At 35.5% G+C, this 27,873-nt stretch overlaps 1 protein-coding gene across 13 annotated transcripts; it reads left to right on the forward strand.

Moving 5' to 3' along the window:
• Window positions 1-1,251: 1,251 nt before the first annotated feature.
• RBM39 (RNA binding motif protein 39) lies at window positions 1,252-27,873 on the forward strand. 13 transcript variants are annotated; one of them, XM_027558689.1, is made up of 19 exons: window positions 1,266-1,587; window positions 2,207-2,270; window positions 2,497-2,569; window positions 4,020-4,069; window positions 7,195-7,266; window positions 8,397-8,591; window positions 11,110-11,175; window positions 11,272-11,325; window positions 13,389-13,506; window positions 13,819-13,971; window positions 16,075-16,212; window positions 18,125-18,190; window positions 19,088-19,292; window positions 19,844-19,921; window positions 23,608-23,658; window positions 25,864-25,945; window positions 26,382-26,487; window positions 26,738-26,816; window positions 26,914-27,545. In XM_027558689.1, the coding sequence occupies exons 9-19, from the start codon at window positions 13,444-13,446 to the stop codon at window positions 27,012-27,014; spliced, it is 1,122 nt and encodes a 373-aa protein (XP_027414490.1). In that variant the 5' UTR covers window positions 1,266-1,587; window positions 2,207-2,270; window positions 2,497-2,569; window positions 4,020-4,069; window positions 7,195-7,266; window positions 8,397-8,591; window positions 11,110-11,175; window positions 11,272-11,325; window positions 13,389-13,443; the 3' UTR covers window positions 27,015-27,545. The 13 variants fall into 13 exon arrangements, 12 of the variants coding, with proteins under 12 accessions (XP_027414484.1, XP_027414490.1, XP_027414489.1 ...); XR_003514017.1 differs by lacking the exon at window positions 2,497-2,569 and adding an exon at window positions 22,470-22,596 and having other exon boundaries at window positions 1,280-1,587; window positions 23,626-23,658; window positions 26,914-27,873; XM_027558688.1 differs by having other exon boundaries at window positions 2,497-4,069.

A 27,873-nucleotide genomic window follows, 5' to 3' on the forward strand; every position in this document is an offset into this window, starting at 1 on the left:
GTTTCTACCTGCGCATCTGGCTAAGTGCTGACAGTTCACTTGTGAGCATTACTGGCCTTCCTCACTAACAAGCAGTTTAGTAATTATACTCTTCTTCACAGAAATGGAGGGTAGGTTCATTTACTTGTCCAAGGTCACAGTATTGGAGCAGCTAGACAAACTCATCTCAAAGCTTTGCAGTCAATCATTAAGCTGTCAACAGACTTCTAGATTTTCTCTCTCAAGATTTTTTTGTTTTTAATTTTTTTCTCTAAATTTTTTCAATCATTTTTATCTTAAAGTCTTGTAGACAATGATCTCTGTGCTCTCCGCTTTTTCACCGTGTAGACCAAAGAACAAGTGGTGACTGTACATTGTAACTGCCATGCATCTGGGACACTTCAGGGACAAGGAGCCAAGTCCCAGGGGATTACTGTTCGCTCGCTAAGACGTGTCCAACTTTTTGCGAGCACATAAAATGCAGGTTTCCTTGTCCTTCACTTTGCTCAGCTTCATGTCCATTGAGTACATACCCAGGGGAATGGGGTACATTTCTGAAGAAACAATAGCAACCCCCACACAAGGTCAGATTATAAATTCGAGGGGCACAGAACTGGACCACGCCAAGGGATGCAGTGTTTTTTCACCTTCTCTTGGCCTTTGCCCACTACTTCCAAGGACATTTTGAAGCTAGGCAGCCAACGCGGTGCCTGGTCCACTGGCTCCGCAGGCCGAGAAATCTTTTTGTTTCACACTCTTAGCCCCCTACCCCTGAACGTCTCTTTTCATCTTCTCTCTTGCTTGCTTTTCACTCCGTCTTCACCCTTGGCAGATAATCTGTATAAGAGCCTTTTCGTTTTATTCTAGAGCCATATGGACTAGATTGGTTTACGGCGACCTTGACAGACACCTGGGTGGGAGGCCCGGGGGAGGGGGCAGCCGTCATCTCAGAAACCTTCTGATAGCTCTGGGGCGGTGGCCACGAGGAGGCGGCGACCACTGAACTCCACTCAGTGATGAGTTTTCTGGAAGATTGACAGTACGTGTACCAACTGTCTTTGCGCTAGCAGGTTGCGCGATCTCGCGAGATGTGGACGCTGATCTGGAGTATGGACTCAAAGGCGCCTTTCTGAGTGGGGGATGGGAATATCTGTGGCGCAATCATTGCGCGAGATTGGGCCATAGTCGCTGGGGGCCGATGCTTAAATCTCGCGATATTTCCGCTGCTCCGGACTGGAATTAGGAGGTGCTTCTCGCGAGAGCCCGTGCTGAGGGCTCTGTGAGGCCCCGTGTGTTTGTGTGTGTGTATGTGTGTTGGTGACTGTGAGTGCGGGGAAGCTGCGGCCGCCATTTCAGAGAGCTTGCCGACACTGTCGCAGGGGTGGATCCTGAGCTGCCGAAGCCGCCGTCCTGAACTCCCGCGCGGGCTCCTCTAATCCCATTGTCTCTTTTAGATTCGCTTGGGCCTGTCCGCTCTCTGAGCCCGAAATTCGGGCTGGGTGGTACCGCGGCCTGGGCCTAGCGGCTTAACAGTAGCAACAGCGGCGGCAGCCACAGCACCCCTTTTTCTGAATACGAGCACCGCAAGGACCCGGAAAGCCCGCACAGGTGAGGAGGCATCGCGGACCCGCGTATTTTCAGGGCTTTTTTGAGGTTTGGTTCTTTTCTGGATTGAGGGGCACTCTTTAGGCGATTTTAAGCGACCGGGTTGGGGGTGGGTGGGGGGAGGTTTTTTAAAAATCGTCGTCTTTTCGACGACCGCGCCCTTTTCCGGCCGAATATTTTTCAGGGTTTTCGGGTGGCGTGGGCTCGAGAGAGGCTTCGGGCAGATGGCGACCTGTCCCTTCGAGGCCCGGGCCGACCGCGACCTCCCAACATGGCGCCAGCCGAACGCTGCCTTGGCACACAACCCCTCCCAGCCGAGGGAGTTTCCCTTTGCCCCTAAAATGGCAGCGCGGGGTTTTGCGCGAAAGCGGCGCTTTGGCTCGAGATTCTTGGGTTCTGTTTTTTGAGGCGCTGTAGGCTTTTTAAAAATACAGTACCTAATCTGTCTAGCGTGTTTGATGTTGGGGACATTTTAGATTAATTTCCAAGCCTACTAAAGTGGTCCCGCTTTAGTTATTCTGTGGCACCTCTTTGAGGTTTTGGAATATGTCCGGTAAAAAGGAAATTTAGCACAATTTAAAATTGTTTACTCACCAAATTTTCATTCTTGCTTTTTACCTAGTCGTTTAGAGAAAATGGCAGACGATATTGATATTGAAGCAATGCTTGAGGCTCCTTACAAGAAGGTGAGAAAAAACAAGTCGGTGAGGTTTATCTATTTCTTAATTTAGCATTATTCACGAAACTACTGCTGAAATGTAAACTAACCTCCCCGGAGCCCTCTTGATTTACCTTATCAGAGATGCATTACATGTAACTTACAAAAGTAAATATATGCTATTGATGTAATAATATTGTGCAGTAGTTTCACTTCAGCGTGATGAATAAATGCCCATCTATCTCTCTTTGTAGACTTGCCTAACGATATCTCACCTCTACTCCCATGAATTCACCTTTGATTCCAGTGTGAACTGTCAATCATAAGGTAGTAATTGAGTGACTTATCGCTGTACCGTGGTCCCCTAGGTAAAATGACTCAACTAAGAATTACCAGCTCCAGTTTGGTATAGCAAAAAGGTGAATGTAGTGGTTTGGGAAAACAGCAGGGGTCCAAGAATAACCAAGCATAACCAGTCTGTGGCAAGTAAATCTTTAAATAAGACAAGTCTTACAAGAAGAAATGGGTGAGATTTAAAATTTATCCTATACATAAGACTGGTGATAGTAAATATTAAAACAGGCAGGTGATGATCTGCTGCTCAGTTAAAAATTACTAAAATTCTTGGATCCCTGAACAGAAAAAATTTAAAGCAAAAGAGGCAATATCACAACTTAGAGTCACTTGATGACTGTTTAACTGTTCTCCATATTGTTTTATTTTTAATTCGTCCCTGCCATAATATTTCACACTAAAAACTACAAAGGAGTTATTTTTGCTAATAACGTAGATCCATTTCAGTATCACAGTAAAAGTAAAGTGTCTTTTCATTCTTTCACCACCAGTTGGTGGTGAAAATAGCAGTATGCATGCGTTATCACTGATGTCACAAACTGTAAGCTTTGTAAGTTAGCACTTATACTCTATACTCCTTTTAGCTGATGTGATCAAACTTGAAAATAAACATTTCGCTAAACCTTTTAAAAATAATACATTTGTTTTGGAGTGTATAGCTCGACCATGTGGTACCAATTTGGATGAATTCTTTAAAGCTTTGAATAGTGTACTTAGTTTGTAATACTTAGACTCTTGAAGCTCTACTTTCTATTTTAATGTTAAGATTCTGTCTTAGTTTAACATGGATGTAATTCCATGTGAACAGGTATGGAAGTAGGACTGGTGGATTATTAATTGACTTTCTTGGGTTCTTGGGAGTCAACATTACTAAAGCAGTGTGAATCCCTGTTTGCTTCAGGGCGAGATGTGTGACAGAGGTGGCATCAAGCTCTTACAGTCCCAACCCTCCAACGGAAATGGGCGAAGATCTCAGGAATGGCATCGGTCACAGGAAATCGATAGTGGCTGGCTGCTAGCATGGCCACTTGGGGCTTAGGCAGAAATAGAGCCATGGTACTGATCAAAGGGGCCATAGCACATGGAATAAAACTCAAAACAGGACTTCATTCATGTTTTATAGAAATTCTATTTAACCACTTCAACACTGTAAATCTGGATAACTTAATATCTAACTATATAAGAAAATTTAACATGTTAATATGCATCTTTATTTTTGTATCTTGATGACTTAATTTGTAAGCAACAAAGTGGTTAAACATACATCCATCTAAATTTTTTTATAGCCTTCCATGTTAAACTGTAAATAAGTAATTAGTTTTAAAATTGTTTTGTATTTTCTTATTCCTATTCCCTTTACCCTTTGACAACTTGAAATGTTACCACTTCGTCCTCATGATGTTCTTCTATCAACCCTGCTTAGGATGAGAACAAGTTGAGCAGTGCTAACGGCCATGAAGAACGTAGCAAAAAGTAAGTTTCAAGAAGGGACCTGGGTTGGGGGGGAGGTGCTTTACATGATTGAGACTTTTAAGTTGTACCCCTGTGGTTAAAGCGTTCTCTCCTGAAGCTTTTCTTTGCCTGTTTTAGAAAAGTGGGTTCTTTTGGGAAGAGACTATTTGAGGATGTAAAACTATGGACTCTTTCCTTAGATTTCAGGAATTGGTGTCATTGGACATCTTCCCCTCCAAGTCCATCCATGACAATCTGGAGGAGTTCTTATATTCGAACTTGTCTAAAATTCGTTAACTTTGGCTTAATATTTATTACTTAATGTCATCAATAAAGCTATTATATCCACTGAAGATGTGTTAGAAAGAAGGTGATAACTGTGAGAAATGTATTTTGCCCTAAATTACTGAAGGAGTCAGAGCTATGAATTATTCATGCTCCTTGATGTTTTAAGATTCTTTCTGTAATAATGTTACAGCATACTTTAGTACTTCTTAATCTTAATGTTCTTACATGGCTTTCATTGTCTTAAGCTTTTTAAACTCCGATCGAGTTAATAGAATAGAATTTCAGAAAATTATGCATGTTATTTGTGCAAATAACTAACCCTTAATAGGAACTCAGTGACAGATGAGTACAGAATACAGTGTGAAAGAAGTTTAAATAATAGTATAAACCAAATGCACTTTATAAGATTTGATCCTATTGAGTTTTCTTTAGCTCTGAAGTAAATGATGTTAGCATCACATGTTCTATATCATAAGCATTAAGATGTTTTATTATTTTTGTGATGTCATACTCAAATGTTTTGTTACATTCATGACCTCATAATACGTAACAAAAAATGATGGTAATGTGAGTCACTTACTTGATTCTTTTTGGCTCTTCCAAGAGCTCAAAGTGTTTCATAGTATACCACCTCAGTATCTCACAAGAAGTTTGTAAGGTAGGTTAAAATTTCATAAAATGGTTGAGATTGTCTAGACTGGATTGTTCAGGCTTTGCTGCACCAGTATTCTTATCCCCTAGAGTATTGTAGGAATTGATAAAAATGGTAAAATTTGTAGGATATTTCCTGTATTTTTTCTGCATGGGTGGGAGTCTGTTATCTCTCTTCACTAATCACATGTTATGGGTATTGAGTTGGGTTTAGTCTTGAATTGTTTGAGGCAGTCAGCCAACCAATCATTGCATGGTTTAGTGTCCTTTAATTTTATACTTTTTACCAAAGTATGTTTCCTAATTAACAGTTCTGATTTGCAATTCTGCAATTAAAAGGTAGGAAGGGGTATCTATATAAATTGAAATTATCCAGTCTCTAGATAACATGCCTAGTGGACCAATAAAGATCTCATCTATAATGAAGACATTGGTAGTGCACATGCTTTCTTTGTTGTACCATCTTTAGATGTCTTGCTACTAATACCATCTTTACCTGTTATCTTCCTGCAACTAAAGACTACCAAACTTTTACCAGAAAATTGAGCATCAAGCTCTCAATGGCTGGTGCTTAGTGGCTTTTATATAAAGTGTGAAGTCTTACAAGACTAAATAGAAGAATGGACAATTTTCTTTAATTGGCCATAGGAGTCTTTAAGGAAAGAATATTTACAAAACTTCAACTGTCATCTGGTTTCTTTTTAAAGGTACAAATTATTTCTGTCAGACTTCTCATCCTCAGTTGAAGCTGACTCCCTTATTTTTCCTGAAGGGAATTAATCTTTCAAATTAATTTGAAAGTTATTTAGAAGAAAATTTTGTTTAGTTATAAATCATAAAACAATGTCCTGTGCATTAGTCTTTAGTGTGAATAAATTAAGTCTCTTAACCAAAGGAAGGTGCCACGTTGGCAGATTTTTCATTCTGAAACTTCATTGTTCTTTAAAAGCCATTGGGTATTGGGATGTAGTTTTAAGGTAGTAAGAAAATGCACATTCTGAGAAATTGAGAGTTGACTGACTAGTAAATGTTTTCTTCTAAAAAACAGTATAATTCTCAGTACATACACTCAATTGATTTCAGGTAATAAGCTTAACACAAATTGTTTATCTTAGTCTTTCTGAAAAGCTATATCCCTGAACTTGGCAAGACCTCAAAGTATGCCTTTTTAAGTACCTGAGCTTGCCTTCGTAGGAGTATTATTAGTATAACCAGTTCTGCAAAGTCTCAACCAGCATCCATTCAGCTCTTTTGGAATTACTCAAAAAGGATTAAAAAAGAAAAAAATGACACAGTTGAAATATATTGGCTACTGTGGTGTGGATTATCTATAAATTTTGGAATAAATGACTTTTCTATTTTTTTTTCTTATTTTCCAGAGTACTTTGCATTTAATATTTAGATCTTCTTACATGGAAGAGGTCAAATCCAGTTATAGCAAAACACCTTTTCAGCAGAGACCATATAACCAAAAAGTCCAAAGGCCCAGCCCAGTGGACCATTTACTTCAATGATGTTCAGTACAAAATTCCACTGCCACTAAAGACTTTGGAAAGTCCCTTTTAAGTTGTAACAGGATTTGACTATTAGTATGGATTTTGATAACCCTTCTTTAGTTAACTTAATAAATGTTCTTTGAAGCTTCATTATATTGTAGAGAAGTATTCTGCTTTCTTGCACCCTTAAATTTTTGTCTGGGCTTTCATAAAGAGGATTATATTTCTGAATGTCTTAGTATGTTGCTGTCTTTTTACCTGTCTGGGGTTGCCTTCAGATGTGCGTGGGGGCTCATTTATGAAAAGTCCTAGGAAGACCTTAAGTTGAAATTAGCTCTTCAATTTTTGAGTCCTTTTCCTTTGGCACAATAAATTTTCTGCCTAAAAAGAGGTAAATTGGAAGGTTGGCTGCCTCTTTGCAGTGGGCCATCTATGAGCAGAGCAAATCTTTGTCCTTTTTGTGAGGGATGGAGTGTTAACTTTGTCCCCTACTTGATAATATTTAGGATTTTTGATAGCTATCTCACAGAATTCTTTAGTCTAAGAGATAGTTTCAGGTTTTTAGGTAACAAAAATGGAATGTTATCTGTTGCCCTTCTGGGCATTGCTTTGATAACGTCTATAAAAGTAATGAGTGTAGCCTAATTTTCTGTCATGTGCTACCTAGCATATACATTTCTGACAGTCAGGTGGATTATCTTGAAATTTTAGACAAAGTTTCTGCCTCCTTGGAAAGCTCTACATCTCCTTGTGATTGGAGTGTGGGTTTCAAGATTCCAGAAGGTGGGTGTCTTCATTTTCTATTTTCAATGCACTCTAAGATGACCTGCTTTACAGGTTCTCTGAGGCAGACTTCAGTTGCTTGTTGTGCTAAGCTTGCTTTGCTAAGGACTAAGTTAAATTTCCAAATGATGTAGTTGTCACAGTGTTTAATCTTTTTGCCACTACAAAATGACCTTTAAGTGGATAAGTTTAATTTGAAATGTCTTTCAATTTATATTGAAATATCTGAAGGCACCTCTAAAATTTAGGTGATGACAGAGGTATGAAATAGATGGGTGGTATGCTGTGAGGAATACAGAAATGAACAGGAAAAGATAATACTGACAGACTTTTCTACCTTTCAGAGTTTGAAAATTTATAATATAAAGATTTATAAAGGTGTTGATTCTTGTTGATTGTATCCCACAGGCTTTATAAACTGGCATAAAAATGGCATGCTCCAGTATCTGGTGTACTCACTGTAACTTTAAAAAGAAATTATTTGAAATGGTCACATTAAAGTCTAGGAGTGTCAGAGTGCATTTTACTGTGTTAGTTTGTCGTTTATTGTTATATATAACAATTTTGCCCATGAACTCCAAAACAGTGATGCTTGTATGGCCCTTTGAAAGTATAAAATACTCATATGTGCAAATTGGGTCAAAATAGGCTTTACTTAAGAGAAATTAGTGGGTTAATGACAATTTTTATGTATGATCCAGCACGAATACTTGATGTAAGAGTATTCTGTTGTTAACTTTGATTTCATATTTTGTGGATTACAGTAATACTGGGTTGGCCAGTTACATGATCGGACTTTCTGTTTAAAAGTTCAGATTTGGATTTATACCTACCAGCAAGTCCTCTCCTTGTTAAAGCTATAGCTGACTCTCAAGAAATATCATTACAGTATCTTTCTCTCTCTCAAATGATTCATTATCAGCTGACTGCTGATTTTCAGTAGTAGAAGGCAAAGGTGGGGTGTTGTTTACCTTACCTTGGAATTATTTTTCCATAAGTGATTATTATGTATCATTGTATGATAGGAAAAATAGCAAAATAATTTTACAAAGATGTTTCAGACCATAAAGGGAAGTATATTTTGGCAGATTCTTTAATCAGCAAGATGATGGTGACTTTTTTCTTCTCAGGAGGAAAAAAAGCAAGAGCAGAAGTCGTAGTCATGAACGAAAAAGAAGCAAAAGTAAGGAACGGAAGCGAAGTAGAGATAGAGAAAGGAAAAAGAGCAAAAGCCGTGAAAGGAAGCGAAGTAGAAGCAAAGAAAGGAGACGGAGCCGATCAAGAAGTCGAGATCGCAGATTCAGAGGCCGCTACAGAAGTCCTTAGTATGTAACTATAATTATGATGATACTGGTTTGAGAGATTTCTCTCGGTATCCAGAGCAATGTAACCAGAGTGATTTGAATTGTGGAATTTTATTTCTCACTATTATATAAGGATTTGGGCATCAAAAAAATCCAGTAGAAAAATAGTGTGTGGACAGATAATACTGGTTTTACTAGGCATACAGAACATTTTCTGTTTCTGCCATCTAAAAGTATTTTAACTGTGTGCCATTCCAAACTAGACTAAAGCACTAAAGTGCTTTTAAAAGAAGATTTGATATTGTAGTGCCAAATATGTGAAAGCTTAAAGTCTGTGAGCTATTAACAGTATTCTTTACTGAACATAAATTATTTAAAAATTTAAAACTCAGTTGGATACAAATTATAAATATATATAATTAGTCATATACTTAATTAGTTAGCAATCTTGTCTGGCTGTTTTCAGCTGAAATGACAAGCTAATTGTGAATTTTGTGTATGCTTTTTTTATATTCGTGGGGGGGTGCTCATCACACATCTTAAAGGTATTTTAATAGCAAGAATGCAGTAAAAGTGCTCTTGAAGGTTAAATCACTGTGGAAATTTGGATGTGGTTATTTGAACCAGTTGGAAATGTTTCATTATAGTTATTTTTTAAAAAGCTAAACTGTACTAATGACTTTGGAAAGAGCCTTACAACTCTTAAGCAGGGATTGAATCTTAACAGTCCCTAGTGCTTTATAATGTTCTTTCATATTAATAAATATATTGTTGTAAGCACTGGACTATATTAAAATTAAGTTTTAACTGAGTTTGATTGAATTCAGAGAGAGTCCTCGATCAGAGCCTTGGCTTTTTCACTTGGTTAAAAAGGATTCTTAAGCTTTAGTTTTCTCATCTTTTAAGAAGGAGGCGTAACTACTGATATAAGCTTTGAATGAGAAGAGGTTGTAAATTAAAGCACCCACAATACTTAGTGCTATTGATGAAATGTTTTGGTATTACTTGAAGCAGATAAAGTTAGTAACACTTAGACTTCTGATTCTGATTCTTCAATGAAAAGGATTCCACTCCTTGTTCTTCAGGGTCCTCTTAGCTGATTATTTTACAAACTTTGTAACAGTTTAAAAAGGACCACAGTGTTGTTTTAAGTGCTCTTTTGGGAAAATACTTTGCTTTTTGTCCAGTTTATCGAAATTTACTTCATTCTTTTTTACCAGAATGAACTTAATATTGGGGAAGATTAATAATTCTGAATACTGTTATTTCTCATCCGTGATGGATACTTAAAAGTCAGCCTGTGATTCTGGTCTGACTTAAAATTGACTTGGTTCTTATGTTTGGTTTCAGGTGATTTTTAACTACCAAGGCAGTAATTGGAACTTTTATAATTAAAGGGGAAAGAAAGAAAATAGCTTATAGACTTACTTAACCACTAAATGTATATTCTTAATTGTCACTTTAAGTGTGATTTGCAAAGGACCTGTTTAATACAATTTTATTTGGGACTTCTTGGGTGTAATAGGTACATGTAGAGTCCATGACAACAAATCTCAGTGTGAATTGAGGACCACCATATATTTTCATTTTGCTACCCATCTGGTAAAGGATAGCAGGATGAGCACTAAGAGACATCTGACCTGACCTTTCAAGTTAGTTTGGTCTTTCAAAATAAAAGGGCCATAAAATACTGGGCCTTTTTAAAGTGTTTCAAATTACAGAGTAAAGCTTTGAAAACACACTTTTAATATAATCAAGTTCTGAAAAGAAATTTTCCTGAGGGGTTGATGAACTTCCCTCACATCTTCAGTACTGACTGTTTTGTCACTAAGAACTGAAGTCTACGACATGCTTAAATATGCTTATGTGCAGTTTTGGAGACTTAACTGTTAAGTGAAAAAATTGGAATTGAATGTAAAGAATTAGTCCCCTATTTTTTAAAAGAAGCTTCTCAAGGGAATTCCCTGACAGTCCAGTAGTTAGGACTGTGCACTTTTACTGCCTGTGGCCTGGATTCAATCCCTGGACAGGGAACTATGATCCCACAAACCATGCAGCATGGCCAAAAAACGTTAACTCAAAACATGAATATTGTATATGTATGTATATATAAACATGTATATTCCTGAGGAAGGATCTGCAGAGATGCACACCAAGTTGTGAATTATACTTATTCCTGGTGTGAGGGAAGTTCAGGATAATTTTCACTACATGTGCTTCCCCCAACCCCCAAACCTCAGGAATGTACTCATAAATATGTAATCAGAGAAAACGAGACTGAAAATTTAAGCATTTTCAGAATATTAAAAATTTTGAGGCTGTAACCTTTGGTCTTGGCACCTCTCAGTGGTCCAGGATGGATAACTGTAAGAACAGTTTGCCTGGGATAGAGTTGAAAAGAAAGTCTTTTATTTCCTCTTCATAATTGAGGTGGAAAACAAACAGCCTAAACAATGTTAAACTTGCTGGAGAGCGCATGAACGCGATCTTAGCAAGACCCTAACCCTGTAACTAGTGTAATTTTGTGTTTCCTTTTTAGCTCCGGACCAAAATTTAACAGTGCCATCCGAGGAAAGATTGGGTTGCCTCATAGCATCAAATTAAGGTTTTTAAACATACTTCTGAATTGTTTAAATTGTTTTTCAAGGAACTAATGTGGTGTACTTGCTTGGGTAACTTTTGAAATTTTTTAACTTTGCAGCAGACGACGTTCTCGAAGCAAAAGTCCGTTCAGAAAAGACAAGAGCCCTGTGAGGTAATTGTCTCCATTTCTTTTCTTTTGCATTTTTAGCTTTTATGCTACTGCAAAATTTAATGACGTTTGCTAACTTGGATCATATTAAATCATTATTTGGTTTGCAGTCCTAGTGTTATTAATGTGAATTGCAAAGTTTTCAGTAACTTGTATCTAAGAAGAATGGGCAAAAATGATCACTTTAATTGTAGATATTTCATGTGCTTTTATTGCTCTTTATAGTAACTAAAAATTTTTTAATGGTAGCTATTGGAAACTTCAGACTTGATTTACCTTTGGAAATAATGAGTTTTTGAAATAACTTCCTGTAGGAAAATAGTGAAAATAGTCATGAGTTTTATCGTTTGGCTCCCTTTACATGAGAGAAGTGTTTAATCTCCAAACTCTTAACTGAATTGACTTGTGCTTTTTACTGTTTTTGACTTTCTGTGAGGTATTTTTCTCGACTGACCTAATGCAATCTACAATTTTGGTTCAAGGAACATTTTGTTACATGATAGGGTTGTTTTCTACTTCTGGTTTCCCTTAAAGGGTGTCTTTTAACTAAGTATCTTGTTATTTGGCATATAATGATTTTAAAGGGTTTCTGTAACAAATATTGAGTTTTTACTCTTTTAATAGTTTTCTCTTGTGAGAAGACTCATTTTTAGTTCTCATTCTTTGGATCTAGTCGGCTTTTTATCTCTGTTTTATAGTAATAGGTTTAAAATAACTGCAGATTTCCCAAGGGATGTACCTGAGGTTTGTAGGTGGAGTGTTTCAAAAATACTTCCTGAGAATGTCAGAACATGGTTAAGAAAGAGCATATTTATGTTTATATTTTTAAGGATTAAAACCTTAATCATAGTGAAATTTTATAATAGTTTTAGTAGTGGACATTGTTATTTTTCTTTGACTTTCATGATGTTAAATTTCATCTACTATGTTCTTTTCTCACTTATTGGGCATTTAAGTTTGCTCAGTCAATTTAGAAGTGTAAACATTTGTAAATATGAGTAAATTAAATCCCACTGTTACTTGTCTCCATACCGCCTGCTTTTTACTTTTGATTTGCTCATTGTTAGTGTCTCTATGCTATAAGAAGTATAAGTGTGTTTTTCAGTTACTGAATTTGTAGTCTTAGTAAGACCAATCTAATCTAGTAAACAGCTACCTCGCTATTCTTTATGATTATCTGAGTTGGTGAAATAAAATTCTTAAGAGTCAAAATCAGTTCAGTTCAGCCACTCAGCTGTGTTCGACTCTTTGCGACCCCATGGACTGCAGCACACCAGGCTTCCCTGTCCATCAACACTGTGATGCCATCCAGAGTCTGTGATGCCATCCAACCATCTTATCCTCTGTCATCCCCTTCTCCCACCTTCAAGCTTTCCCAGAATCAGGGTCATTTCCAGTGAGTCAGTTCTTTGCATCAGGTGGCCAAAGTGTTAGAGCTTCAGCGTCAGTTAATGAGTATTCAGGACTGATTTCCATTGGGATTGAATCTTTGATCTTGGAGTCCAAGGGACTTTGAAGAGTCTTCTCCAACACCACAGTTCAAAAGCATCAATTCTTAAGCGCTCAGCTTTCTTTATTGTCCAACTCATAGAGTCAAAGTAGTTTTCATCATTTGGGGTTTACTTTCAAGTTATTGTTTGTGATTATGAAACTTAGTTTTATTTTATGATTTCTTTTTGGGGAAACATCCTTTCTGCTAGTTTGGACCAGTTAAACATTTGTGTCTAGTCGGGTTATTAATTGTGAATGTCAAACTCTTGGGCTTCTGATTGGCTGTTTATTATGCTGGAGAGAATAACATTTGTAAGATTGAAAGACCAATGGACTTTGGTTCTGATAATGTAAGATAGTATCAGAAGAAACTTTAGAAACTCATGTTGAAGGCGTTTGGGTCACATTGAATTATTTTATGAGCATTTTTTATATATTGTAGTGAAAATGGGCTTGGGGGTAGTGACAGACTGTTTATAATAAACAGAAAGTTTATTCTGTTTACTAAAAATAGGTATTAAATGTTACTTTGAAAGACGTTATAAAGTTAATTCTATACTCTTTATTCCTGTTAGGGAGCCTATTGATAATCTCACTCCTGAGGAAAGAGATGCAAGGACTGTTTTCTGCATGCAGCTGGCAGCAAGAATTCGGCCAAGGGATTTGGAAGAGTTTTTCTCTACAGTTGGGAAGGTAATCTAAGCTTATCTATGGAGCTAATTTAAGTAGAAGTTGCAAGCCACAGTTTAATAATTGTCAGTGTGACAGATGAAATGAGAAAAAAATCTAAACCAAATGTGTTTGGTGGAATTTAGTTAGGGAATTTATGTTTATTTTTAGAAATTTATGTATTTTGATAAATGAATTGAGCCTACAAATTTGCCTCTTTTTAATTGCTTGCTTCATAATATTGTTTATGTGCCTCTTGTCTTTTGAAATGATTATACTTAATTGTGAATGGTTGCATAAACAGAACCCTGTGTTAAGTGTGTGTTTTCTTTTTAGGTTCGTGATGTGAGGATGATTTCTGACAGAAATTCAAGACGTTCCAAAGGAATTGCTTATGTGGAGTTTGTTGATGTTAGCTCAGTGCCTCTAGCAATAGGATTAACTGGTCAGCGGGTTTTAGGAGTGCCGATCATAGTACAAGCATCACAGGTAACTTCCTATTTAAGAATTCGAGCATTGATAGTGCTAGAGACCTGCTGTTGCTTAGTGTTGTAGTGCCTTGAGCCTTATAAAATCACCTCTTACTACCTTGAATTAGATGTTCTCAGGACAGCTTTTAAAAACAAAAAAAAGCTGATTCCTTTGATGTATTTGTATTCTCACAATTCTCTTTTTCTGTCTTAATATAAGTTGTAAATATTTATTTCATGCTGAAGAATTGAACTTGTTCTAGAATTTTATTGATTTGTGATGACTTGGGGATAGAAGCATCTAAGCACATGTTTTCCTCTTTCTAATGGAATGTTTTTCACATTTTTAATATATTTTCACAATTTTTATGAAATTCTAACATTTGAAAGTAAGATGTTTCAGACTAATTTAGAAGATGTTTTTTAAGATAATCCAAATTATAATGTAATTTCTCTTTGCTGATTCTTCACAATGATTGAGTGTTGCGTTTGGAAAAATGAAATTAGGGTTAATATTTTAGTTCATTTAGATATGGAAAAATTGAAATACATTGCTGCTGCTGCTAAGTCACTTCAGTTGTATCCGAGTCTGTGCGACCCCATAGACGGCAGCCCATCAGGCTCCTGTCCCTGGGATTCTCCAGGCAAGAACACTGGAGTGGGTTGCCATTTCCTTCTCCAATGCAGGCAAGTGAAAAGTGAAAGTGAAGTCGCTCAGTCATGTCCGACTCTTAGCGACCCCATGGACTGCAGCCTACCAGGCTCCTCCGTCCATGGGATTTTCCAGGCAAGAGTACTGGAGTGGGGTGCCATTGCCTTCTCCACTACTGAGTATCTAATATGGAAATACTTTTAGGATTTATCATCAGTACCTATTTATACTAAGAAACAAGTTAGTTTCTGTGACTACCAGATAACTTAGCTTTTTAAAATGGAGAATATAGATCTTAAAGATCTTTTTTTGGTCTCATTGCATGGTTTGTGGAATCTACATTCCCCAGCCAGGGATTGAACCTGGGCCATGGCAATGAAAACACCCAAATCCTAACTACTGTACCGCCAGGGAATTCCCAAGGATTTTAAAAATATTTTCTGAGCAATATGAGATAACAGTATAGTTATGCTCATTCCTTTTCAGACCCCAGAAATAAGTACTTCACATAACTTCTGAAAAATCTGGTTGCTCATCAAAAGCTTTTAATACTTTATAGTTAGGCACAGGATTTAACCGAGTCTGAAGTGAAATTGCAGTTTTCACTGTTAAACTCAAAATTTGGTCAAGTTACTACCATCTATCTAATGTTTTAGGAGTATGTAACATTGTTGAGTACCATTTGATTATAGGTAAACAGTAGGAGCCCAGGGCTTCCTTGGTGGCTCAGATGGTAAATAATTGTTAAGGAGCAGGCTGTGGGTATCATTGTTCAATTCATTTCATGTGACGGAGGACAAACCTTATAATAGTGTGTACTTTGTCCTGGCGAAGGCTGAGAAGAATCAAATTTATAAATGAGGTTTTGAATTCATTTTTTTAACCTCCTGTGGTGCCCCAGTTTGTTAGAGTTTGTGTTAGAATGTAAATTGAGAACTGTTTAGTTTGAGAAGGACTTGATAGGAGAAAAATGACTGCTAAACTGAATGGTTTAGTTTGATTTATATTGCAGAAGTTCTTTAAGATGGATAGCCAGTTGGTATACTGTATATTGAGTAACAGTGATCTTGAGAACACATTTTAGTGAATGAGTATATTTAGTTCCAGGAAGTAATCTTAAATTTCTACATTTACTACATCTGATACCAGGATGCTGCTTTATCAGTTTTATATATGCTCTTAAATCTAAATTTTTTTTTTTTTACTGGAAAATACAGTAAAATCTAAAATTTTAATTTAAAAATTTGGCTTTGGAACCATTTTAGGTGTACCATTCAGTCAGTGTCAGTACTGACAAGCATATGAGGTGGAATCACACAATATTTGTCCTTTTATGTGTGAAGTAACACTTAGCATAATTTGATATCAGTTGTAATTAAGCAAACCTAAGATGTGTGTGGGATTTACTATGTTGAAAACGGTGCTTACTCATTGTAAATTGATGTGCATTTTGTCTTATCTAACTTGTAGGCAGAAAAAAACAGAGCTGCAGCAATGGCAAACAATCTACAAAAGGGAAGTGCGGGACCTATGAGGCTTTATGTGGGCTCATTACATTTTAACATAACTGAAGATATGCTTCGAGGGATTTTTGAGCCATTTGGAAGGGTAAGTCTCAAGTTTTTAAATGGATCCTAAATAGGTTCTTGAAACAAATGTAGCTGCATAATTTATCTGCTTTGTGATGTTTCTAAGACACTAATGTTAAGATGGGAGGGAGTGGTTCTATTAGAATTTTTTAAAAGTCAACCTGAATGATAAAATGTACTGTACATTGGAGCAAGAGGTTTTCCCCCCCTTGGTTTATTTTGGGATACTTTTCTTACTGAAAGTTTAGGAGTGTGTAATACAATTTTAGCACAGCACTATATAAGCTTCAGCTGTAAATGCAATAGTTTGACTTACATCATGAAATTAGTACTGTAATAGGTGCAGTGAACATCTATCATCTCATCCAGATACATTATTAAAGAAATAGATAAAGTTTTTTCTCTTGTGATGAGAACTCTAAGCCTTACTCTCCTTACTCTAAGCTTTACTCTTGGAGCCTTAGTTTATGACATATAGCTGTGTAAATATGTGTAAATAAAAATATAGCTGTGTAAGTTCTAGACATTGCATTTCTAGAACTTAAAACTGGAAGTTTGTACCTTATGACTACTTCAATCTAACTCTTCTCCACTCACACCTCTGTTAGCCGCAAATGTAATGTTATTTTTCCATGAGTTTGTTTTTGAAGTACAGTTAAACTGCAACACTATTTTCCTGGTACACAGCATAGACTTTTTTGATATTTCTATATATTTATCAAAATAATCACCAGGATAAGTGTAGTTCTCATTTTAGAAGAATGTTTAGAATAAATGTTATCAGTAGGCTGGTGTGGTGGTGGAGGAGGATTAGTGGCTAAGTTGTGTCTGACTGTTTGCAACCCCATAGACTGTAGCCCACCAGGCTCCTCTCTGTGCGTGGAATTTCCCAGACAAAAATACTGGAGTGGGTTGCCATTTCTGTCTCCAAGGGATCTTCCCAACCCAGGAATTGAACCCACCTCTCTTATTTGGCAGGCGGATTCTTTATCACTGAACTACCTGGCTGCTCTGGATTAAACTTTTTGTGTGGCCATGAATAAAAATCTCAGTTCCTGTTGTACTTTATCCACTACTTAATCTTTATTGCTTTTGGATATATAGTTCATTGTTTTCTTTTGCTATCCCACTCAACTCCTTTGTTAAATTGTTTTGGGAAAAAATAGAGAAAGTGTTAGTCACTTAGTTGTGTCTGACTCCCTGCGACGCCATGGACTGTAGCCTGCCAGGCTACTCTAGCCATGGGATTCTCCAGGCAAGAATACTGGAGTGGGTAGCCATTTCCTTCTCTGGGAGATCTTCCTGACCTAGGTGGAGCCCTGGTCTCCTGCATTGCAGGCCCGTTTTTTGCCACCTGAGACCAGGTAAGGCCTAAATTGGGAAACCCTAAATTATTTTAAGTGTTAATAATGAGAACATTTGGCTGTTGATTTTTAAGTTTTCATGCTTCCTCTGTGTGGCTTGCTTTGTTGCAATATTGTGATGTAACTACAGTTCCTTCCTTTGTAATAACACAGTTCCCTCATTTAAGGTGAATAGTCACTATGTAGCAGATGCACAGAGTTGTACAAACTATCAACCGCATCCAGTTGTTATTTTTAATTATTCCAACATTTGTGGCAGTCTATTATGTCTGGCATAATTGCATATTAATGTTTGGTATATTTTAGCATAATGTGAAGGAAACATGTTGATTTGGTTTTTTAACATATTCTCCAAAGAATTTCAGATTGTGTTTTTTCCTAGGAAAGATTAAAGGTTGTTCCCCTGCTTAGTATGTTCCCAGGCCTCTAGAAAGAAGATATTCTGGGCATGAGGGATTTTTATGTTTTCGATTTCTTTCAGGGGAGACATTTTAAAATTGTACTTTAAGAAATTTTTTGCTCCTCCTTTTCACTTGCGTAAATAATAATTGTGGTTTTCATTTTTAGATTGAAAGTATCCAGCTCATGATGGATAGTGAAACAGGTCGATCCAAGGGATATGGATTTATTACGGTAAGCAGTTAACCATGATTAACATAATGACTTGAACTTTTTTTTTATCTGAGTAGCAAAGTGTAAAACTTGATTAGATATTCATAGTGGGGAAGGGATAAAGTTACTATTTTCAAGTGGTTTAAATTAGTTTGCTGTTAGTGGCCAATTTTTAGTAGTTGAAAATATCTTCTCAAATGCAAAACTTCCAAGTACTTTGCTATCTTCTTGTTTATGGACAGTTTGTTTAGCCAACTCCTCATGTAATTGAAGGCAGTCACTTCTTCAGTTTGACTAGTGTGACCCAAGATGTTAGTTGCATTAAAGTCTTTTGGAATTCATTTTTACTTTTTAATATAGACATAATATGGTTTGACATACCATGACCAGAATTTCCTTAAGTAGCTGACCATTGAAACCCTGTCCTTGATAGGGTATGAAGTGGCAGCTGGAATAATTGTGAATAGAGGTGTCCTTTTAAAAGTAGACTTGTACTTTTAGTTCATTTAGTTTGTACATTTGCAGTCCAATTACATGATAGCAATTTTTCAAATTATCATTTATCCCTGGAAAGTACTGGAAACACATTTTTAGTTTAAAATATAAATACTTGTCACCGTTGCCACCTTTATAGATAAAGTTTTAAAAATAGATCCCAGATTTTATCAGGAAATTACAATTGGATCCTATCCAAATTCAAGTAAAATTTAAACCTGTTCTGTACAACAGATAGCAATCTGTTGCATTGATTGCTTTAGTTTACATTTAGGTTACATTGATTACATTATGTGACAAGCCTGAGCTTGTTACTCTTATCATCCTTCCAGATGTAATTATTGAATATACTAGATTAATAAGTTGAGGTTTCTTTGCCTTGCATATAAGTAATTACCTTTTATCCCCCTCTCAATTGTATAGTTTTCTGATTCAGAATGTGCCAAGAAAGCTTTGGAACAACTTAATGGATTTGAGCTAGCAGGAAGGCCCATGAAAGTTGGTCATGTTACTGAACGTACTGATGCTTCCAGTGCTAGCTCATTTTTGGACAGTGATGAACTGGAAAGGACTGGAATTGACTTGGGAACAACTGGTCGTCTCCAGTTAATGGCAAGACTTGCAGAGGGTAAGTTTATCCTACTGTAGTGAAAATAGTAACGAGAACCATAACTGTGCAAACAACTGGAAAAGCATGCAAACAAATGGAAAATGATTTTTTCTTATTTTGAGGTTGACTGTTTTCATTGAGCAGCACACATGGTTTCATAGGCAAAATCCTTTGCCTTTAAGTTCTAAAGTTCTAAGAATCTACTTTATGATGGTGCTTTTTGAATGCCACAACACGTTACAGGATTCCTTTTGTGTTTTATAATAATTAATACCCTTCTACTTTAGTTGCAGCATTTACTCTATGTCCTGCTTGTACAGTTGGCCTTCTGTATCTGTAGGTTCAGTATCCTTGAGTACGGAGGGCAAACTGTACCACAGCTCTTTAAATATGGGATTTCAGCATTTGTGGAGTTTGACAACCAACGGGATCCTGGAAACATTCTTACCCACCTGGCTACCAAAGGGCCACTGTAATTTTTAAAAATTGACTTTGGTATTAAGCAATCAGAAAACTAGGATTTTCCCACTCTTAACGAAGCAGGAACATTAAGACCTATTCTTTTACAGGTACAGGTTTGCAGATCCCGCCAGCAGCACAGCAAGCTTTGCAAATGAGTGGCTCTTTGGCATTTGGTGCTGTGGCAGGTAGGAATTGAATCTTTTCTATTTGAAATCATTGTTTTTTTTCACCTAATTCGAAAATTTTCCAAATTTTTGCATTTAAAAGGACTTACTGAGAATTCAATTCATCAAGTACTTTTTTAACTTAGAAATTTCAAGAGTTAATGTAAGGAAACGGTGATATAGGACAGACTTAGCTACTGATCATAATCAAATGTCAGGGTATTATTGAACCCTGCATACCAGTTTGTTTTTAGTAGAAAGTGATGTAAATTGTTAAATCTTTAAATGTATCACTTTTGTTGAAAACCAGAAAGCTCCTATTGTTTCAAAGGAAAAATGTTTTATAATGTTTGAGATTAGAAAGTTTTATTTTAAAGGCCTTTAAATGAAGCTTTATTTTAAATAATTGAGTGCAGAAAAAACCGCTTTTCTAATTAGAACATAACTACAATTGACCCTTGAACAACACAGGTTTGAACTGCAAGGGTTATTTAGACATGTGCCTTTATTTTCAATAGTAAGTACTACTGTACCATATGATTTATGGTGGTTAAAAGCATGATTTTGGAAGGACCAAGGATATGGAGAGCCAAATAAAAGTTACATATGTATTTTAAGTTACTCAGATGGTTGGTGTCTCCAATTCCTTAAATGTGAAGGCCAACTGTATTTTGAGATTTTGACTTATAGAATGAAGTTCCTAGGGAGGTGAGGGGAAGGAAAAGGGAGTTGATAGTTTGTTACAATTATGTAACAATGGGCTTAGTTTATGAACACTTTGTTTTTTGTCTTTTTGTGGCTCAGTTACTTGAAATTAACCCAAATCTATTAGCTAAGATAACATTAAATTTTAATGTTAGAAGACTTGCTTGCAGAATATATGAGAGTAAACCATTGTATTGGACTTCAGATGACAAACACTAATCTAAGAAAGTATGGTCATTTTCAGTTACACATTGGTCCTATGATCTTATCTAGCTATAAAGTGAGACTCTGTCAATATGTAAAATATATAGGATCGTGGTACCACATCTGAATATAGGGAAAGTTCCATGTCGTTGCTTCGTGATTTCCGTTTCAATTGAAAACCCATTAATTAAAGGAGACAAGATTATTTCTGCCTCTATATTATTATTTATTGTGGGCGCTTCTGTGTTTTCCTTTTTTTAGTTGAATATTTGAGAGCTTGTTTTCTCTTCAGCGTCTCATGGTTCCTCTCAAACTGACTTAAATTTTGAAATCCGATAGGTAAAGTTCTTTATAAACAACCATGCTAGTGTATCCACATAAGAAAAATTGCAACTATTAAGCATTTCTGTAACTAAGAGTCATTTGGTGACTCCAGGTTTTTCTGTATTGTTTTGGTTTGACTTTTTGAACAAGTATTAGTCATTTCATTTCTTTATAGTGAACACGTAGTTATTGAATGCCACCTAGTGTAATTGAAGATACTAAATAAACCCATCACTGCAGAAATACATCGTAGTCTCTGGTTTTCAGTTACTGTTTTCTGAAAACATGTGTCCTCCTATTGCTTCCCATTGTTAGGTCATTGTTTGAATAATTTAGAAAAATGCTTGATGATTTACCATAGTCTTGGTTTTTCGATAGAGGCTGATACCTTTAGGGATTTAATACAAAGACACACAATTCATTTTTAAACAATCTTACCTTATATCCTGGGTGCTGTATCAAGTATATTGATTTGGTTTGTTAACAGTATCTTTGCCGAATTATAGATTCTCTGTGTTGTGGACGTTACTTCCCTCAGTTCTTTCTTCTGGTGAATGAAGAATGATTACACTTGCCTGGGCACATTTATTGTGTAGTTTACATTAAGGCTGATAATGCTAAACATCCATATGGGTTGCTTAAAAAATAGCCACATAGTTATCTATTTGTTATATTCCCACTTTTCCCCCCCACTTTTTATTATTTATTGATGTGCTGTACTTAATGAGTTGCTCAGTCATGTCCAACTCTTTGTGACCCCATGGACTGTATATAGCCTGCCAGGCTTCTCTGTTCATGAGATTTTCCAGGCAAAAATACTGGAGTGGGTTGCCATGCCCTCCTCCAGGGGATCGTCCCAATCTGGGGATTGAACCCAGGTGTCCCGCATTGCAGGCGGATTCTTTATCGGCTGAGCCACTAGGGAAGCCCATTGTTCATTGATAGATGAGTCTGTTTTCTTAGAACTTCCAATAAATTGCTATTCTGAATTAGTAATCACATATTTGCATAACTGGGTATATTTCTCTTGACTGTCATTAAAATTGTACACATTCGGTATTAAGTCGCTGAATGTTAATGTATTTGAGGGGCTTGGTCTCCTAAGTTCTTTAAAGCTGTTTTTTGAAACCCAAGAGTGGCCCATCCCTATATCAACGTGTCTTTTGTTCTGAAAGTATAATAGCTATTTTCTAAGATAAGTTCTTATCTTTATGAAACCCATGCTTTGTTTCCTAACTGGTTACAAATGACCTGAAGAATCATTTTTGAAATTTTGATTTATATACACTTAATATAGCATGGATTTCTGATGCTTATACATTTTTTCCCATTTTAGGAAAAAAAACAAATTGTGTTAAAATTTAAAGTTTATTCCTATGATCATATCTTCAAGTTCCTTCAGTATACACCAGTTACATTTCTTCAACTCCCTGAGATGCCAATTTTGAGCACCTAGGACCCAGGTATTCTTACATCCCTGTATGACTTGGGCTGCTGATCCCTTTTCATTTTTGCCCATGTTTTATGATTTTCTATACTCAGCAAGAAACCCAGATAGTAATAAAGTATGCAACTGAGTCACATGTTATTGAAAATTAGGTAACGGAATCCAATTTCTTTGTTGTATTACTTTAAACTTAAAAAGATAGCTTAAATACTATGACATTCTGTTTACTATTCATATTTCTGTTTTCATTTGAAATTAAGAAAGCTGCAGCTTTCTCTTAATTTGCCTTCTCATGTAGAATTTTAATGATTATATATGAGAAAACTATATTAGAAATCACTATTATGTTCATTTTTAATAGAGACTAGATGCTTAAATTTTTCTAGTAATACATAGATTATAGTAAATCTAACTAGATTTCATTCATGCCTCATTAAATTTTCAAAATAGGCTAGGAAACCAGGCCTAACAAAACGATCACCTTCTGGGCTGGACATGACAATTTAAAACTTAAAGGACTTAAAAAATAGTATATACATATGGTTAGAGTAGTGTCACTACTTATTGACAGTGTTTGACATTTACTGTTGCAGTATTTATTCTTTTACTAGTAACTTTTAAATGTAAAATGCTTACCGACACTGATAGAATAATAAAAAGTTGAATAACCCAAGTACTTGGAATTGAATTCTCAAGATCAGGGTTTTCATGCATTTTCTGACCGGTGTGCTTCCCTTTCCCCATTTCCCATTATTCCCAAATGAATAGTAGTATAGTGGAATCCATTGAGATGTGAAAGAGTTATAGGACTAGGAAGAGAAAGGCATAAGTAAGTTTCCTAGGATAGGAGGAAAAGAAAAAGGCCCCAAAGCCTTGTCAATGAGGAATGGGGAAGGAGGTTTGGCTGCCAGGTTTTACTATAAGTTCGTTTTGATAAACCCTGCTACCATAGTCCTCTTTTATTAATGCTCTCCTGACATTTACCCTGTTAGTTGAGGCTCTTCATTGTTCCTGCACTGAGCTGTAGAATTCTCTTTTGTTATAGATTTGCAAACAAGACTTTCCCAACAGACTGAAGGTGAGTTGAGTTTTTTATTTGTTTTTTTTGTTGTTCGTTTGTTTTTAAAGTGGATATATAAATGTAGTATAAGACATAGTTGTGTGTATACATATATCATTATTATTATAGTTTGTCTTTTTGGCCCAATTTTGTCAGAATGACATACAGTGTCATTAACCATAAGCTATCTGGTAATTCATACAAAGAAGGCCTAATATGCATCATTAGAGTTACATGGATAAAGATGGTAAATGTCTGTGCCTTTTTTTTTTTTTGCTGTAACTTAGAGTTTTTTTCAGCTTTGTATGCTTATCTTTGTGTTCTGATTATAAGTTTTATATAGATATCAGACAATGAAACTTGTCATTTAAGTAGACAGGGAGTCTGAATAAGGTCAGGAATAACTTAACTCCAGTGATTTGCATTAACAAATCACTGATAGGATGCAACTTCCTGTTGACTCCCAATTTTGAATGTAATCTTTAGAATTATCTAGTATCTTTTTTTTTTTTTTTTTTTAGAATTATCTAGTATCATTTTAACGAATGCGAGTTTTAATTTCGTTGCATCATTTGTTGTTACTCCATTACTATAAACAGTACCAAGCAATGAGAAGATTATCCAGAACTAAGTTGCATGCAGATTTCAGAGTTTGAAACAGTTTATAAATAACCTGTTTTTTTCTTGGTCTTTATTATCAAGTAAATTCTGCCATTTTATAGAGTATTCTGTTACAGTAATTTGGAATCTTACAGGATATACTTTAAAGTCTTCTGAGTAAATCTGTATTATAAAGGTCTGTCCTTATTACTCGACAGTCAGGAATTGAATGTGTATCTTTTTTGGCAAATGAGACAATTGTATTCAATCTTTTTTTTTCCTAACAGATTTTTGAAAGTAGAATTGGTGGATTTTCCTTAGCTATATATTTCTATGCTGAATTCGTTGTGTTCTGCATTCATCTAGGCTGAGCTGGAATATTTGCATCATACATTTTCTAGTATTTTTCAGTATTGATAGTCTATAATGACCTTGTAGTATTTTTTCCAAGCATACTACTTTGTTTTATGATAAGGTACACTGTGGGCTTCTTTTTTTTTTTTTTTTTTTTTTGTAATACAGGCACACTTGCATCTTTAAATTTCTCCAGTAGAATTTGACGTTAGTTATTTCAGTATTTTTATTTTCATAGTTTTATGAAAGACAAATATTTGTTTATCAAAATAAAGAAGTGAAAAGCAGTTGTTATTCTACCAGAAATTTTTATGATGTATTCATGCACAGCCCTAATTTTTATTCAATGGAATATTTCTGATACTTCTCAGGTTATTGTTCAAGTACCATAATTTCTAATGTACTGTTTTATCCGTAGCTTTTTTTATTGTTGTTATGTATTGGAATGAAATTTGATCAAATATTATGATTACGGTGAGTTCTGTATCAGTTACTGGTAATGTTTTTTAAGTCACGTAAAAGGAATGGATCAAATGCCTTGGAAAATGCTGTCACTTCAAAATTAAAACCAATATTGGTTTAAATTTGCTCCTAAATATTAGTATCAGTATTTTTTTTTAATTTTCAACAGTGACTATTAGAGATACATGTTACTCTTTTTAGTGTTTCAAGACTGTGAGACTTTGTTGTGGTAGATTTTATAGTCCCAGGATATTAAATCTTTAATAATCTTTAAATGCTTGGATGATTTTTATGTATATTATTTTTTAAATGTCATCCTTTCTTATAATGGTTGTATATTTATAAGAAAATATGTGACTATATATTCATGGGCAGATAACCTAACAAAATTTTTATTTAGATTTAGTCAGGATTTTAAAGATTGTGTTTTCATCACCCCCTGAGTATAAACTCTTAACAGTCAGTACTGTTTCTTTGAACTGTATTGATATTTGTCTAACTGAATTAATATTTGCTACACTTGAGGTTTAATTTCCCTTATAAAGATAAAATTCCCAATTTATTCAAGATCAATTATCTGAAATACTAAGTTGCCTCTGCTTTCTGGCAACATTTTAAAATAGCATGTTGATATATATGTTGATACTTGATAGCATTATCAAATATGGGGAATTAGTAAAAGAACTGATGGCCCTATTTTCACTTGGGTCCAGTGGTTATATTTGGTTTTGTTTTATTCATAGGGATATACTCTGATGCATTTTCCATGAAACTAATTTCTGTTTTTTGGGTGTTTTTTTTTTTTAGCTTCAGCATTAGCTGCAGCTGCCTCTGTTCAACCTCTGGCAACACAGTGTTTCCAACTCTCTAACATGTTTAATCCTCAAACGTAAGTAATTTACTTTGGTCGAGTTCAAAGGGTCTTAAATTATCTGTAACTTGTCTAAGTTACTACTTAGGGTGTTTCAACATATTTCATAGTTCAAGTATTGCTACAATTCTGGTCATTTTACTGCCGTTATTTTTATGCACATAACTATTTCCCTTGAATGTGTTAGTAAGGTTGGAATTCAGTTGAAAACTTTGCATTTTGTTTCCCATTTATACCTAGTAGTTTTTCTGTGAAGTTTGTATCAGTATTTAATTTGTATTAACAGGATAGTGTTCCTAATCCTGTGAAATGATGATAAACTTGGTATAAGTATCTTTTGAAAGATGTCAGTTAACCATTTTAAAAGGCCCATGATTTTTAAAATAGATTAGAATATATATTGTATTATTTCATCAGTTTGAGTTGTTCTAATGGACTTAATACTTGGTTACAGAGAAGAAGAAGTTGGATGGGATACAGAGATTAAAGATGATGTGATTGAAGAATGTAATAAACATGGAGGAGTTATTCATATTTATGTTGACAAAAATTCAGCTCAGGTATTTTAACTGTTACTTTCTTGTGTTTAATTTTCAAACATACTTGGGTTGTGGTTTTTCCTTAAAGAAGATAGTTACATGGCTAGTTTTGTGGATAATAAACTATTTTCAGTAAATTTCTAGGTACATATTAGCTAGTGGGGCAATTATATGGTTATAGAGCTGTTTTTGTACAGTCAATTTGAATAGTCCTATTGGTATCCATGTTGTATATATCACAGCACGTTAAATATTTTTTGTTGTATTTTAGGGCAATGTGTATGTGAAGTGCCCATCAATTGCTGCAGCCATTGCTGCTGTCAATGCATTGCATGGCAGGTGGTTTGCGGGTGAGTTTGACCTTTTTCTGAGTGATTTTTTTTTTTTTTTTTTTTTTTTGACGGTCTAAGTGAAGATGCTAATCATCATATCTATTTCTTTCAACAGGTAAAATGATAACAGCAGCATATGTACCTCTTCCAACTTACCACAACCTCTTCCCTGATTCTATGACAGCAACACAACTACTGGTTCCAAGTAGACGATGAAGGAAAAGATAGTCCTTTATGTACATAGCTTTTTTTCTTTCTTGAGAATTCATCTTGAGTTATCTTTTATTTAGATAAAAAATAAAGAGGCAAGGGTCTACTGTCATTTGTATACAATTCCTGTTACCTTGGAAAAATAAAAATGTTAACAGGAATGCAGTGTGCTCATTCTCCCTAACTAGCAAATCCCACTGTATACAAAGCTGTTCTCTTGTTCTGCCTTTTAAATGTACATGTAGAAAATTACATTAAGGATCTATAGGAATAGTTGTAGGGGAACAAATGTGCTTAACATAAAAAGGCAGACAGGGATGTAATATTTTTAATGTTTCAGAAGCCTAACTTTTTACACAGCAGTTACATTTCACTAATGTTGATATTTGGTTAATGGTTTAGCAGAGGTTTCTGGAATACCTAGTTTATGGAAATTCAAGACAGCTAAACGGGCTGTTTAACATGTCATCTTGCATTCTGATCAATTGGCAAGAAAAGAAGGTTTCAAAAATACATTTCTGGATGGTATCTTTTCAATTAATGTATCTGTAAAAGTTTCTTTGTAAATATTATGTGTTCTGGTGTGTCATAAGATTCCAAACAAAATGATCCCTGCATTTCCTCAAGATGTTTAGTGACAGTCTGGTAAGCAAAGCAGTCTGAGCAAGAAATAGGAAATGCAGAAATAGGTTTTGTCTGGTTGCATATAATCTTTGCTCTTTTTAAGCTCTGTGAGCTCTGAAATATATTTTTGGGTTACTTCAGTGTGTTTGACAAGACAGCTTGATATTTCTATCAAACAAATGACTTTCATATTGCAACAATCTTTGTAAGAACCACTCAAATAAAATTCTCTTAAAAAGGC

This window comes from Bos indicus x Bos taurus, chromosome 13 (genome assembly GCF_003369695.1).
Source record: "Bos indicus x Bos taurus breed Angus x Brahman F1 hybrid chromosome 13, Bos_hybrid_MaternalHap_v2.0, whole genome shotgun sequence".
Classification (NCBI taxonomy): Eukaryota; Metazoa; Chordata; class Mammalia; order Artiodactyla; family Bovidae; genus Bos; species Bos indicus x Bos taurus.